This window comes from Bactrocera tryoni, chromosome 3, assembly GCF_016617805.1.
Source record: "Bactrocera tryoni isolate S06 chromosome 3, CSIRO_BtryS06_freeze2, whole genome shotgun sequence".
Classification (NCBI taxonomy): domain Eukaryota; kingdom Metazoa; phylum Arthropoda; class Insecta; order Diptera; family Tephritidae; genus Bactrocera; species Bactrocera tryoni.
In genome coordinates, this window is record NC_052501.1 from 64,824,680 (window position 1) to 64,839,736 (window position 15,057).

General features: G+C 37.3%; 1 protein-coding gene across 1 annotated transcript in view; it reads right to left on the minus strand.

Moving 5' to 3' along the window:
- Window positions 1-15,057, minus strand: part of LOC120770736 — a 122,667-nt gene that overhangs the window by 106,187 nt on the left and 1,423 nt on the right. The window contains exon 2 of the mRNA XM_040098324.1: window positions 13,281-14,818. Within this exon, the coding sequence (XP_039954258.1) occupies window positions 13,281-14,818 (1,538 nt within the window). The remainder of the gene's footprint in view (window positions 1-13,280; window positions 14,819-15,057) is intronic.

A 15,057-nucleotide genomic window follows, 5' to 3' on the forward strand; every position in this document is an offset into this window, starting at 1 on the left:
TCGGACACGAAAGTCAATAATTGGAACTTAATATGAATCAAAATGATAATGACAAGTATAAAGTAATATTTCACAGGATCAAATAGCTTTGTAATAACTTGCGATTATTAAAAGAAAATAACTTTAAAATGGTATTCAGCGCTTCTTATCACAACATGAAAGTGTTAATTAAAGTGCAAGAATGCACCCTATTCAATTTACAAAGCTATTTGGCTGCTATATATATGTATAATTCAACGCAGAAAAAAAGTTGGTTGTGAATTTTGTAACGTTCCGTACACGGACGTCGTACACGAAAGTCAATAATTGAAACCTAAAACTTTTTAATGGTATTCAGCGCTTCTTATCCCAACATATGAGCGTTATTTGAGCTGCAAATATGTATTCCATTAAATTTTTAAGCAATTCAGCTGCTTTAAATATAATTCAGCGTACTTTATGTTGTACGAAATGTACGCATATTTCATAGAAAAGTTTTCAATAAGCTTTAAAAACAGCAAGACAACCATAACCGCTTTTATTTCTTCACCGCAGCAGACTAAGGTAAATATATACAAGAGGGTACGTCCCCTCCACTATGCCAAGATATCTTATATACGCAAGGCGTACGCTTAAAAGCTTTTATTTGAGGTAACCTATATATACAAGTATGGTGCTAGGAGAAGTACTGACCAAATTTCATCAATTTTAGATATTATAGAGTTATATATTTCTATTTCGATTAGTTTTAGGTACAGCAACATGTTGCGAGAGCATAAAAACATTCAATTTACGACTGTGCTATTCAGCGGTGTTCAACATGCCAACATTTGACGAATTTTAATAAATTCAGCTAGTAACTCTTTCATTTTATTAAAATTATGCCGTATTAGAGTTTGATAGGAAGTTTTATCGAAGGCTGGAAAATTTTGAAATTAAGCCGTTTAACAAGTTCACAGTTTTTAAATCTTTAGGTTACAAATAAATCAGCTCTACAATATTTTAGAAGAACTACTTATATATTCAGCACAATTCAGCACCTCTAGTTTATTTGGTTGTCATGCAAAAATTTATTCTCACATGATACTTTTCAAGCTTTTCCGACTTCCTAAATAATATTTCGCGAATTCAGCACTATCCAACGCCATAAACTGCATGTTTTCATACCGCAGTTCACTGAAATTTTCCCAAATTTAACATTTGCATTAAAGCTCGAGATTTACCTTCTATATTTTTAAAAATTGTTCAAATTTTTTCGAATTTCAGCTGCCACTTTTCGCATTAGCATTTTAACCAGAAATATAAATGGAATTTGCATTTGCCCCAAGCGTGAAATCCCCGCGCCTTTTACAGTTGTGAGCGCCCATGTAATCTGCATATACTTATGTGCATTAGCCTTTGGCGGTGAATTTTGATAAGCCGCATTAGCGCAAATCGAATTAAAAAAGTAAATTAAATTCTATTTATTTTTAAATTGAAATTAAATAACTTAATTAGACAGTAAGTTTCGGAATTTCTGTACAGTTGTGCGACCATATTTAAACACAATATATAACTATATTTGAATGATATTACAAATATAGCTGTTCCAGAAAAATCGATAGGAAAACGTATAAAAATCTCTCGTATGTGTAATATACAATACACATACATACAACTACATATAAAATCAGAAACGTCTATTTTCCCTTTGGCCCACCAAATCAAAATTTGTTGTAGATTTTTCTCTTTGTGATTTCATAAAACATTAAATTTGCTGGGGGCAAATTAATGAATTTACATATACAAAGCGAATGCCAGTTACATAGTATTTACTAGAAAGAGATCAGGTCTACATATCAAACGCATGGCTTTAATTTAAAACTTGGTCAGAGAAGTTGAATTGTACTTCAAAAACGTTAGAACCCACATTTTCACGTTATTCAGCGCATCTAAAATGAATTCAGCGCTGATATTTTCATTAAAAAACCTTAAAATAAATGGTAAGTTTTGTTTCGTTGCGAGTTTTGTCATTAAAATATATATTTTGAACATTTATTTGAGTAACGAACATTTTTTAAATTTTATTAACATTGATCGATATTAAGAAAAGAGTAATTCTGCTAACTCTTAATTACAATATGATAAAATACGTAATTTCTGAATCCAAACTTAAATCATTTTCGCCATTTTTAATAATTTTACAGGGTCCAGCACTGGAAGTGTAATCAACTTCAGATAGTTCGCGTAGCTGTCGCACTGGAATAAGCTGTTTATAAATTAGTTGAATGACAGTTCGGAGTATTGTTCACAAGTGTACAAAAGCGTTTTGCCAAAAGTGAACGCAAAAAAAAGTAATCAGCGATGGAATTCAAACGTAATAGTGTGATTGCTTTATATTTAGCTGGAAAATTACAGCCAGCAGTTGTTCGTGAGCTCACACACCTCAATGTGAATAAAGTTTTGGTTTATCGCACCATCACTCGTTACAATGATATTGGTAGCACGCAAAACGCCATGGAGGTGGCCATCAAAAGATTGCAACGTCACGTGAGATGTTTCGGAAAGTGAAGAAGCGACTTGAGCGAAATCCACGACGAAGTGCCCATCAAATGGCTAAAGAACTGAAAATATCCGACCTCAGCATCCGACGCATATTGAAAAATGAGCTCAAGGTCAAGCCTTACAAGTTCCAAAAGGCCCATGATCTCACACCGAAGCAGCAAAAAGTAAGAAGCTTGGTCGAAAGCGGTCAAATTCCGAACATTGTGTTTTGTGACGAAAAATTTTTTTCAATTAAGTAGTTCGTAAACTCTCAAACCGCTAGGGTTTACATGACCGACCGTTCATACGAGAATCTAAATCATCGGTTGGCCACCAGGAGGCAGCACCCGCCACAAATAATGGTTTGGGCCGCTGTCACCGCAGATGGGCGCTCTCCAATTGTTTTCATCGAGCCTAGCGTCAAAGAAAATGCGACATACTACCGGGAAAGTGTTCTGGAGGCTGCTTTGAAGCCGTGGGCAAACAACCATTTCGGTCGCAAACTATGGACATTTCAACAAGACTCAGCACCGACTCACTAAGCGCGAGTGAACCAAGAATGGCTGAAAAGCAACGTTCCAAACTTCATTACGGCCACACAATGGCTCTCGAATTCTTCAGATGGAAATCCAATGGATTATTTTCTCTGAGCCATTTTGGATACCAAAGTTCGAAGTAAAAAATACACCAGTCTCGAGATGCTGAAGAAAGCCATTGTCCGTGAGTGGGCCAAAATACCGGCAAGTCACATTGGGGCTGCTAGCGATTCGCTTTTTGACCGTCTCAACGCCATAGTTGAAGCATAAGGTGGCCATATCGAGCAAAAGTGAATTGGTCCTGAATTTTTCTCACATTTTATACTTTAAAATAAATAAAAATAATTTTTCAAACCGATTTTATGGCTTTTTTAATTGGTTACACTTCGAGTGCCTGTAGCTGATGTCAGCAGCAGTTCTTATAAGAAAATATTATTTATAAAGCCAAAGGTTCATAATATATCACCAATCTGAAGTTATTCAGCGCTAGCGCGCTCAATTAAAATTTGGTTTACATAAAAAATTTCAATAAAGGTTTCTGTAATGTTTAATAGTTTATTAATTTGATTCTATAGTGCGCTGAATTGAATTGAATAAGCATGTATGTATGTTAACCATCAGCCCATAGTTCTACTCAAATGTCATCTAAGAACCACATTTACCGAACAATATCACAATTTTATTTCAACGAAGCTATTCAACTCTGTTCTAACTTCTTCTGTGGTCAGTTTTTTTATGCAGTTTAATCCAGACAGAAAATAATAACACGTGCTGACAATTAAAAGTTGATTCAGCAGTTTTGATTACCATGTTAGCTGAATTCTTCATTTGAATTTGTGCATACAAATATAACATTTTATATTCAGCGCTGTAAAACAAGTAGGCTTATCTGAAATATTTACTAAATTCTTCGAACACATTAAAAGGTGTAAAACCCTTCAAAATGAGACTACTTATTTAGCTTCTTTTTTAAAGGTTACATATTTTTTTGAAATTATAAGTTTCAGAAATCAAACCAAATCTTTAATTTATTTTAATTCAATCACATTTTGCGCGTTTCTCTGCACAATTTAGTAGTTAATATAAATTCAGCGCTATTCAGCTATAAAGAATATGTAATTTAGCTACTTAGCCTTATTATAAAAGCAAATTCAGCGATATGCAGTTCTATTCAGCACTATTTAGCGCCACTTCTTATAACATTTTTATATAATTTATTTTCATATTAGAAAGGTTTACAGAGCTTTCTCTGTGGCATCCATATATTTGTTGTTGCTAGCCATTCTGAAATTGTTGGCTGCTAAACAAAATGGCCACAAACCCAAAGTAATGTCCTCCGAAAAGCAGATACAGTCCGATATGTCCTGCGATATTGATAGGACAGCGCAAATATTCGCTAGTAAGCATGTCTGTGCTCACCACACACCCTGGTGGTGGCGGCATATGGCACTCGTAGCTGCCACACCACTCATTAATGCAAAATGCCCATCAATGCGTTCAACTGGAAATTTATGAGCACTAAATGTGGCGGCAACAGAGGCTGCAGCGGCGCTGACACTATTGAACCAGCAGCGACGCACACAGCATACAGCATATCACATTTGCCACAAGTGCAAATAACTTGCAACATGGGGTGCAACACGTTTATAGTACAGCTAGCAAGCAAGTATTGCGCGTTTGGATTTCTACCACAGCGGAATTCATGTTGCATACTTTTAGGCAGGCAAAGCATGGCTATGTGTTGGTCCAGCGCTTACAGCTAAAACAATACCAACAAATACTCTGTTCGTGCAATACGTGATGTTGCGTCGAGTCCACTGCCTAGATTTATGTGTTATTAAATTTGTTGACATTTCGCGTTTCGCCTGCTTGTTGATGCAACAGAGTGAAATGTGGCAGCAAAGCGAAAAGAGTTCAATGCCTAAGGTGTTGCGGCCGTTCGAAGGGGTGCAACGTTGCAAGTGTGGAGCTCAAATGGTTAGACGTCAGCTTTGCTCGATATGCCGCACATGCATAAGTAATTGTATGAATTGCTGCTGTGTGTTGCACGCCAATTTATTGGCCGCTAGCCAGCTGCTGTCAACTGGCAGCGCTGCAAAATCTACCTGCCACATGGTTAAAGCGTTAAATGAGCGTAGTAAATCGCTACTTACAAAAACAACAAACAACCGTTAGTTAGTGCAGCCATGTTGCGTGTATGTGCCCAATGGCAGTTCATGCCACACTTTTATGTGCAGTGACGTGTGCAATAATGTTGCGGCAGATTGATTGCGTTTCACTTGGTGACAGCGCCGCTGTTTACTAGGCTATTGGTGGTGGCACTTCGGGCTTGTGGCATATTGGCAGTGCGCATATTGGATGTGGGTGCGGTTTTGCGTTTTTCAGTGGATATTTTGCGAAAATAATAATATAAAAAAATTGTATTAACGAAATACCAATCGAATTCATGGCGCTTGCGTAATCGGTCTAACTCCAACGAAGCTTACTTAATAATAAGCTCATCAGCATAATGAGATGGCTGTAGATTTGCAAGAGTATTAGTGCGAACGTTTATATTAACGCTGATATGTGTGCTGCACGTTATGTCGGCTAAATAACTTTAAAACCAATTACTGTAGTTATTTGCTAAAATATATGAAATATAGAAATTTGCTGCTGAAACTAGAAATGCAATTCAGCGCAATATTGTTAGATTCAGCTCATAATTATGGGGCATATGGTAAAGAAAAAATATAAAATAACATTTTTAGTAAATTCAGCACACATTTTTTTACAAAAAAGTAATAATATAGTAAACAGTTGGAAAGAAAGCAGAGTCTTAATAACATTGGGACATGCAACTCGGCGAAAATCCATTAGAATCATCTCACAGTGTTGACGAAATATCGCCCTATTTACACTAACTAATTTAATCGTTATTCAGCGCATTTTTCATAAATTCAGCGCACATTTATTTACAAAAAAAGAGTAAAATATAGTAAAAAGAAGGAAGAAAGTTGAGTTATAGTAACATTGGAGCATGCAACTCGAAGCAAATCCAATAGAATCATCTGACAGTTGTGCGGCAAGTAGTGTTGACAAAATATCACCAGTCCTACATTAACTCGTTTCGTTTCATTTTTTATGAAAATATAATAACAATGTGTGGTATGCTATATTATCTCCACACGTATACAAGAAAGCAGATTTTTGGCCGCGTAATATCGATCACCAAAAATACTTTATTATGTGACTCAAATTCTCAAATATTTCTGTTTGACTTTTAATATCTTAAGCAACCTTTGAGTAATTATAGTAATCAGAGAAGTATAAATGTTTTTTAATCTATTTACAGTTAAACTATTGCGCAGCATACAAAATTCTGTTATTCAGCGCATTATTAATATATTCAGCTAGCGTTTTCATTCGCATAATGTTATGATAACGAGTAGGGGAATCACCTTCATCATTCAGTTTTTTAAAAAACAGTTTTCAAATAGCATTCAGCGCAATATAAATTATTTGCGTTTACAAAATGTTGAAAATTAATTAAAGTTAGTTGCCATCAACCGAACTTATAACAACAATATTTTGCGAAAACCATTTTAATTTCTTTCTACATACTCTAGGTACCGTAATACTTTCAATTACATGCTATTCTCACTTGCCTCATCCATTGAAATCGTACTTTTTTCAGCGCTCCCTTATCTGTTGCAAGAAGTCAATTTCTTACACAAGTTCCTTCAACTATGGCTGCATGCATCGCTGGCAGCAGATCAAATTTCACCACCCAAAACATGAAATTTAGAAGTTTTGCTCAATTTCACATTTGCCGTTCAGCGCAATGTGGCATGTGGCAAGTAACAAGTTAAGTAAAAAGGTCAGAAAAAAACCAACCCAATCTACGTGCCGCTCATTGCAATGTGTTGTGGCATATGAAGCAAACTGTGCGATTGGCAGCGCTCGAACCGTGCCATAAGACAAAAGCCGAGGCGAGGAAATCGAGTGAAAAGAAAAATGAAGAAAAAGAAAACATTAAAATAACTACAACAACTGTTGTTGTGCACAACGAAGGAAAATTCACGCATGCATTCCGCTTAAGTTGAGCGTAAGTTTTTGCGCTGCAGTTCGGTGTATACGCCTGCAGAAGCTGCTGCTGCAAGCTCAAATTCTGCTTCTTCCCCTCCAGTTGTGCTGCTTCTTCTTTCCTATCCTCAAACGCTTGATTGCTGTGCATTGTTTTGCAGTTTGTTGTTGTTTTCCGAAATTTTTCGTTTTTCCTTGGTTATTATGCTTTTCAAGCTGACTGCTTGTTATCTGCTAGCGCATACAAAATATTGTGGCAAGTGTTGCAAGCGCATGTTGCCAAGGATGCACATAGATAGATATATGTGAGTATGGGCTTGATTTTATTTGTTGGCAGTTTTGTTGCTTGCTGCAATCGCTAAGGAATTGATGAGGCGAAAACTATTGGCATTAGATAGCGAAAACGAGGAGAAGATCAGAGAAGTTGAAAAAAGCTGCTGAAGTCGCTACTAATGGTGGCATACCAATAAGGTAGAGCGTCGCAACGAGTTTTGTAGTTCTAGAAAATTGGTCTGTGCGCCGCTTGAGGGAAATAAAGATACCTTATATATATTACATAGCGAATGAAATGTATGCGCTGAATTAACTTAATTCTGGCTGAATTAATATGAAGTAAAAATATTGCCGATGTTTTGTCTACAACATTTTAATACGCAAGCGAAAATGGCGCTGAATTGCTTAAAGTAATGTTCGATTTTTACTAAATAGCGCTGAATTGCTCAAAGCTAGACTTGGCGTTAAAGACTTCAGCGCTTTAAAATTTAAGAAAACCTTTTTCTGCTTAAAAATAACTCATAGTTAGTTGGTAATACTAGTATACAGTGGTCGTTTCTTTAAAAAACAAATTTCTCTTTTGTGCTGAATTCATAAAATAATAGTTAAAAGCAGTAGATTGAGCCAAATTAGATAGAAAAGTCTTATCGAAATTGCTTAACAGCACTTAAAGACACGCTGAATATAAAAAATGTAATGCAGCACAGATAAATTATTAATAATATTGGAAAGTGCTTAAGCTGTATTGTAAGATATTAAATATTTTAAGGGATAAAATAAGTAAGACAAGACAAATCCAACGTTGTTATAAAAAAAACTTTGTTTATGTGCGCTGAATTTATTATTAAAAAAGTAAATATGATGAGATCATTATTAATTAGAAACAGTTCAAAACCGCAAGGTATTTATGCTAATTTCAACAGAATGTTAAATATATATTTGAAATTGCAGATAAAATCCTTATACAGCCGAAACCGCGGCGCTGAAATCAGTTTGATAGCGCTGGATTGTGCTTGTACTATTAAAAATATTTTTAGCACTAATATTGAGGCAATACATTTGAGGAAACGATTCACAATTCTGTGGAGAATGGTGTACATATATATGTGTCAAGTGGAAAATGGAACTTCATATATGCAAACTTATTTGATATTTAGCGTTAGCTGAAAGCGCTGAATAAAAGACTTTAAAGGAAACTGTCATTAACTATACTTTAAGTTTAGTTCAAAAAGGAACAGAGATGATGCGCTGAATTTATCTTATGAGCGCTGAATTGTTCATTTTACTATGCTTAGTGCTAGTTGAAAGCGTTGAGCAAAATAAAAGTTCGATATATGTTGTATTGAGTTACCTCTACTGTTTAAGCGAGGCCAGGTGTTGTGCTGAATTGTAAAAACATCAACAAAAACATATTATTTTAAATTAAACTTGCAATGTTGCGCTGAATTCATCTTAAGAGTATTAAATTACTCACATAACTTTTTTAGTGTTTGCTAAATAACAAAATTATTAAAGAACTCTGACCAGTGTTGTATTGACTTATTTTAAGTTTTAAAATTAATGCAAATTATGCGCTGAATTATGAAAATAACGTATTATTTTTAATAGAAATACAAAATTTTTAAATAAAGTTGCGCTGAATTTACCTTAAGAGTACTAACTGCTCACATAACTTTTTTGAGCGTTAGTTGAGAGCGCTGAACAACAAAATTACAAAGAAACTGCAATAATAATACTTTCGGTTAAAAAATGCGGTTAGATGATGCGCTAAATTGTTGAAAATTTAATCAAAAAATTTATATTTTATAATAGAGATACCATATGTTTCAATAAAGTTGCGCTGAATTTATCTTAAGCGCGCTGAATTGCATATTTAACTTTAAAAAATAATAGTTGTATACTCTATGCCATATTGAAGGATTTTTTCGTTTTTTCAATATTTATATATTATTAGCTATTTGTCAGCTCACAAACTATTATTCTTATAAACAGTCTTCACATAACCACAAAGATAGGTCACGATCACAAATGAAAACGGTAGCATATCGCCACGAGTAGAAAAAGGAATTAATTTTAATTTTTTATATGAGAATATTATACAATTTTGTTTACTATTGTCAATATATAATATCACTTATTTTTCCTCAATCTTTTACATTTCATTTATTGACACTTCCAATCGTTTTTTCGCGAATTTAATTTACGCATGACAGACAATTTAGCTCTTTTTCTGCTGAATTCCGCCTTCCCTTATTTTAATTGTTATTCGCTTTATACTTATTTAATTTTTTTCGCCACGAGAAGGTTTAACTTCATTCAACTTCCATCCATTTGTACAAATACCCTACAAAATTGCTCGCTGCAAATATGCGTCAATAGTAGCGAAAAATATTTGAATTGTGCCACAAAAATGATCTGTTGAAAAAGTTACAATAAGCACACCAGCAAATTCTCATAAAAGCAACGGAAACTAACTGAAAGCAGTTAAACTATCGCCAATTATACCACAAACGTTACGTCGACGGCGTATTTTTTGCAGCCACTGTCCGCTACATATATTTTACCTGCAGCAGTTGGCGGTTCGTGCAGTATGAAGTCATTGCCACATCAGAATGTGCCAAAAACAAAAACGTTACAAACAAAATTCAGCCAAAAAAAAGCACAAAAGCTCTATGGTGCCAACTGACCGATTGGCAAAAATACGCAAAGGTGAATAACGGTAAAGCATGTGCGGGTGCGCAACGCCCACCTGAGCCATTATTACAGCGAATTCATTCATATTCCGACAATTTGCCATGAGCTGCCAATTCGTTGAATGCCGCCAACTTTTTCTGCCAAATTTTCGTTTTTAACCCTTGCATTATTGTTGTTGTCGCTTTGTTGCACACAATAAACTTTTCACGAACTAACAGCAGCACAATGAAAATTATACGAGCGCACAGTTTTATATATATATTTTTCATTTATTGCACTCGTTCGATGCATTCAACGCAGTTACCACACTGTAATATAACTGTAATTACATTTACGCCTCGCTGCCGCGCCGGAAAGTATGCAATATGCTCGTTTTGTTGCTAATATTTGTTATGATTTATTATTATTTTTGTTGTTTCTACATTCCATTCATTTATGCTTTTCAGTGTTTATGGTAGTTCCCCGCTGGTTGTAACAATTACAACTTGTTCACAATTTTTGTTGAGTTGTTGAAAAACTAACTGCAAATTTATTTGTCAGTAATTTTGTCGGTTTTATGGTGTACTTTTGTTTTTATTGTGCCATTCAGTCTCAATAATGATTATTATTTTTGTAGTTGTTGCTTGTTAACGCTGGTTTCTGTGGTTATTTTGCTATGTTCAACGCATAAACGCCGTTGAGTATGCAACGAAATAAAATATATTATTTTTGAACCTTTTAATTGGGAATACAATTTTTTTGAAATTTTGCTAAAAAAAATAAGCTCGAAAATGTTGAAAAACTGAATCACAAAATAATTAGAACCAGTAAGGAAGGTCTAAGCTCCAGAGATTTCGAACATTTTATGCTCTCGTTTAAAGTGATTTATAATATAAGAATAAGATAATTAAAAGGGGGAAACATTGAAATTATTAATTAATATCACAAGCAAGAAGGGGCGCTGTTATTAGAAAGAGATTTTTTCATAATTTCATTAAGATTTCGTACATATTGACGAATTGAAGTCAACCCTAAATTTGAGGATATTTATATATATTAGTTAAATGGGGGGTAAGGAAGACACAAATAAATGTTACTATTCCAGAAATATTCTCCATGAATTTCATTATGGAACACAGGTTGACAGATATGTTCGGTAAAAGATCCGCCGTAAACAAGAGTGTTAACATATTTGGCGTCTGGCTGCTTGTAAAGTTACAGCCCGATTTCGGTAATTTTCGGCAAAAAATAAATACCTTGAGAAATTTATTTGTGCAAAGTTTTATACTGATAACTTAATTGATGCTTGATCTAAATAGAAAGACTCAGCTGAAATTTAATGGTTTGTTATACGGAAAGTAGACTACACTCACATCGTCTGATGGAAATGCCTGGATTACTACACACCAAATAGAGTTGAAATTGGTCGAGTGGCTCCCAAAAAATAGAATTTTTCCTAGAGAAGAGCGGTGCCACGCTCATTGTCCAGTTTAATACGTGCAGCTAAAATGCCCTTCTCTACCACCCTGCCTGTGAAATAAAATTGCTTTGGCGCATTTATTCCTTTATTTTCTACTGTGCATAACTGGAGCTTTAAGAACAACTCCAACAGCGGCTCTTGAATTGCTATAAACCTACCAGGCTGCAGAGAAGGAGTTTGCAGACGTTTAGTCAATGATAAGTGAGCCCTAAACAGTGTAAATACACTTCGGATGCTCATTTCCCAAGCAATATGTGACGGATATCTCTCGGAGAGATGCTGATGGCGCAGCCTTTGTCGACCTTCGGGATTGCTCGCACTTGACCAGGGTGATCAATTTGACCAAACTTTTCAAGTCCACGGGACGGGATGGCATGATACGAGCGAAGCTGCAGCAGACTGTCAAGGTTTCAAACAGCTGTTTAGCGCCTATCTATGCAAACTACATAAGCCTGGGTTACATCCCGAAGGTCTAGAGACGAGTTAGAGTTACCTTCATCCCGAAAGCTGGAAGGGCTCTTACAGTCGATAATTGCAGACCGATCAACCTCTCCTCCTTCTTACTAAAATCTCTGGAGAGACTCATGGCCTGATACATAAGGAAGCGAATTCCGAGGTACTATTTATCTAGGTGAAGTTCTCTCTCCTCTTACATGGATCCTGATCAAATAACTTGCCTACGCACACGATGTAGCAGTTATGGAGTCTTTATGACGTGGAGGGGTATATAAAAAACCGCAAAGAAACTCGAGAGAGAGCCCATCTGCATGTGTGGTGCACTAAGGTCCACTTAACACCATCTTGCATATTGTGCCCGTACACATCGTCTAAAGGAGTATGGCTGCGAAATTTGCTATAAGATTCAAAGAATCTGTGTTCTTAAAGGAACACTTATCTGAATACTCCGATATCCTATGCTATGACGCTATGACGATACTAGACGATAAGTCGAGGAGTGCCTAACCTTACTATCAATAGCATTGAGTGTCTTTGTGTTAAGACTGGTATGGGTGCCAGGCCACAGCAGAATCGGAGGAAATTGCAAAGCTAATGACCTGACAAGGAAAGGCACCCTAAAACCGCTATCGCTATAGAATGGAAGCGGATCGGTGTTCTCGTAACCTCTTGTGTTCTACTACTAGATAGTTGGGCTTCGCAGAAGCTTGGCCACCACCGGTACATGAGCTGTCGCAAAAGCATTTTGATCCAAGATCAATCGCAAGAGATCTCTTGCGCTCAGTAAGGCTAGCCTTTCTCTAGTTGTGGGGTTAACAGCTCATTGCCCTATTATACTGGCGTCCATGCTGTAAAGTTGGGAATCTTACCAGACACCATCTGTATAAGGTGTATGGAAGAAAATTAGGTGGAAACAACTCAAAATTTCATTCTTGAGTGTGCCGCGTTGAGGGATTCATACTTAAACACTTGGGAGCGCATACCTTCAGACATCCCATTGAACTGGCGGGAATGTAAATTAAACGCCTGTGCAAATTTGTATTGGCTTCTAAGTGTTCTGCTAATTGAAAAGCTCGAAAAGAGGATTGCTTCTTTCCAATGGCTTCACAAATCAAATCATTTGGTAAAGAAATGCTACTAGTAGGTGTAATGAATTGACTTTCACAGAATTAACTTCCATTCAAATCTGTTTAATTTCCCTCTCTGTAAACTCGATATTATATATAAATATATTATATATATACATATGTATATACAACCTCTTCTAAAATTGCTAAATTACACTGAAAACTCACCTGTCCATTTTTGTACCACGTGCTGGACGCAATATCCAAGTCGACCTCGCACATCAGCCGTATCTCGGAATGTTGCTCCGCATAAACAACTGACATTTCCTCATCTTCATACGGATTGGGCAGCACTGGACGTAGCGGCAACATGCGCGGCTCAATTGGCTCATCGTGTGAGTAATCTTCGCTTTTATCATCAACTGTGGCCATAGCGGTTAAGTCGTGCTCACTATTTGTACCGCTATCGAATTCCTCCACATCATCGATAATGATAATCGGTTCCTTAGGCTTACGAAGCACCTCGGCGGGCACACTAACGCTTACAGCCGAGCGTGCGCGCTTCGACTTGAGCGCAACATATTGAATGGGTTTAGCGTCATCAGCGACAAGCTGATTCGTTGTTGAGTTGCGATAGATGACACTAGGTTGCGTGTCAACAACGGGAGAGGAGAAACTAAAGTCCTCGAGAGAGGATGTAGACAGCGAGGAGGAGGAAGAAACCACCGCAGCGGACGTAGACACAGCGACATCAGTGGAAGCCGAAGATGTGGCGACTTGCGCTGACGTTTCAACTTGTGTTGTGGCGCTTGCAGTCGCTACACCGGCGCTCTCACTGCTGCTGTCACTAATTGAGCGACGCGCCACGTGCACGCGCTCATCATTCAGTATTTCTGCACTCATACTGTCAACTTGCTCAGCAGCGTCCAAATTCAGCGCAGGCAACAATATTATGGCATCGGTGGAACGTCGTAGGCGACGTTTAATAGCAGCGCTAGTTTCATGTGCCCAGCGCAGTTTCTGCGCGCTCTCATGCGCTCTCCAAAATTCATCAGCCGCCAGCGCGCGGTGCCGCTTCACCTCCTTGTGTTGGCTTTTGTGCGCCACATGCACTCGCTGGTGTTCTTTAGACTGTGACTTCAGCAACTGCGACCATTGCGCACGCGCTGCTGTCTTCTTATTATTGCTGCCCTCATGGCGTTCTTGTAAGTTGGTCGGAGTTTCAAGCGCCGAAAGCTTTTCGCTACGCCCTAGACCTGGCGCGCCTGTTGCATCAAAACGCGTGCGCAGCCCGGCCAATTTGAATGGCTGCTGCAGATGTTCGTCTTGTTTTTGGCTATTATAATTGTAGTAATTTGATTTTGTTGCTTGACTGCTGAGCGCTGCACCCGCAAGAGAGTGCGCAGCGTTTGAAGAGGAAAGAGTGGAGGCGTAGTGGTGTGCGCCCACATTTGTCTTTGCGACGGCTACACAATTAAATTTGGCACATTTTTGTTGTGTTTGTTGTTTTTGCTGCTCGTCGGCAGCCAGCTGCGACACTGGCAGCTTATTGTCAGCTACTGACCTCCACGCAACGCTTTCGCTGCTTGTCACGCGATGTGCTGTTGATATGCTGTGACCTGTAGACGGCACCGCTGCCGACGCAGGCGCAGACGCGGCGACAGTTTGACCGTCTCGGCGTGCGCCCGCGTCGCTGTAGTGCGGCTGATGTTGTAGGTGGAAATTCTGTGATTTGATGATATTTTGTTGATTTGTAATGACAATGCCTGTAAGTAAATGAGAGCATAGAAGTGGAAGGTAGAGTAAAGGCTTTGGGAAATATTTAAAGTATAAAGAATGTATTGAAATATTTAATATTTGGAATATTTATACCGAAGGATAATTATATATTTTTATAATAAAGAGGTTTAATTTATATAACACTCTGTCTTGGTCATTGTCCTTTTGTATTTAACTACATTAAACCAGTAAAAGGAGGATGGAGTCATGTGTAGAAGTTCACGCA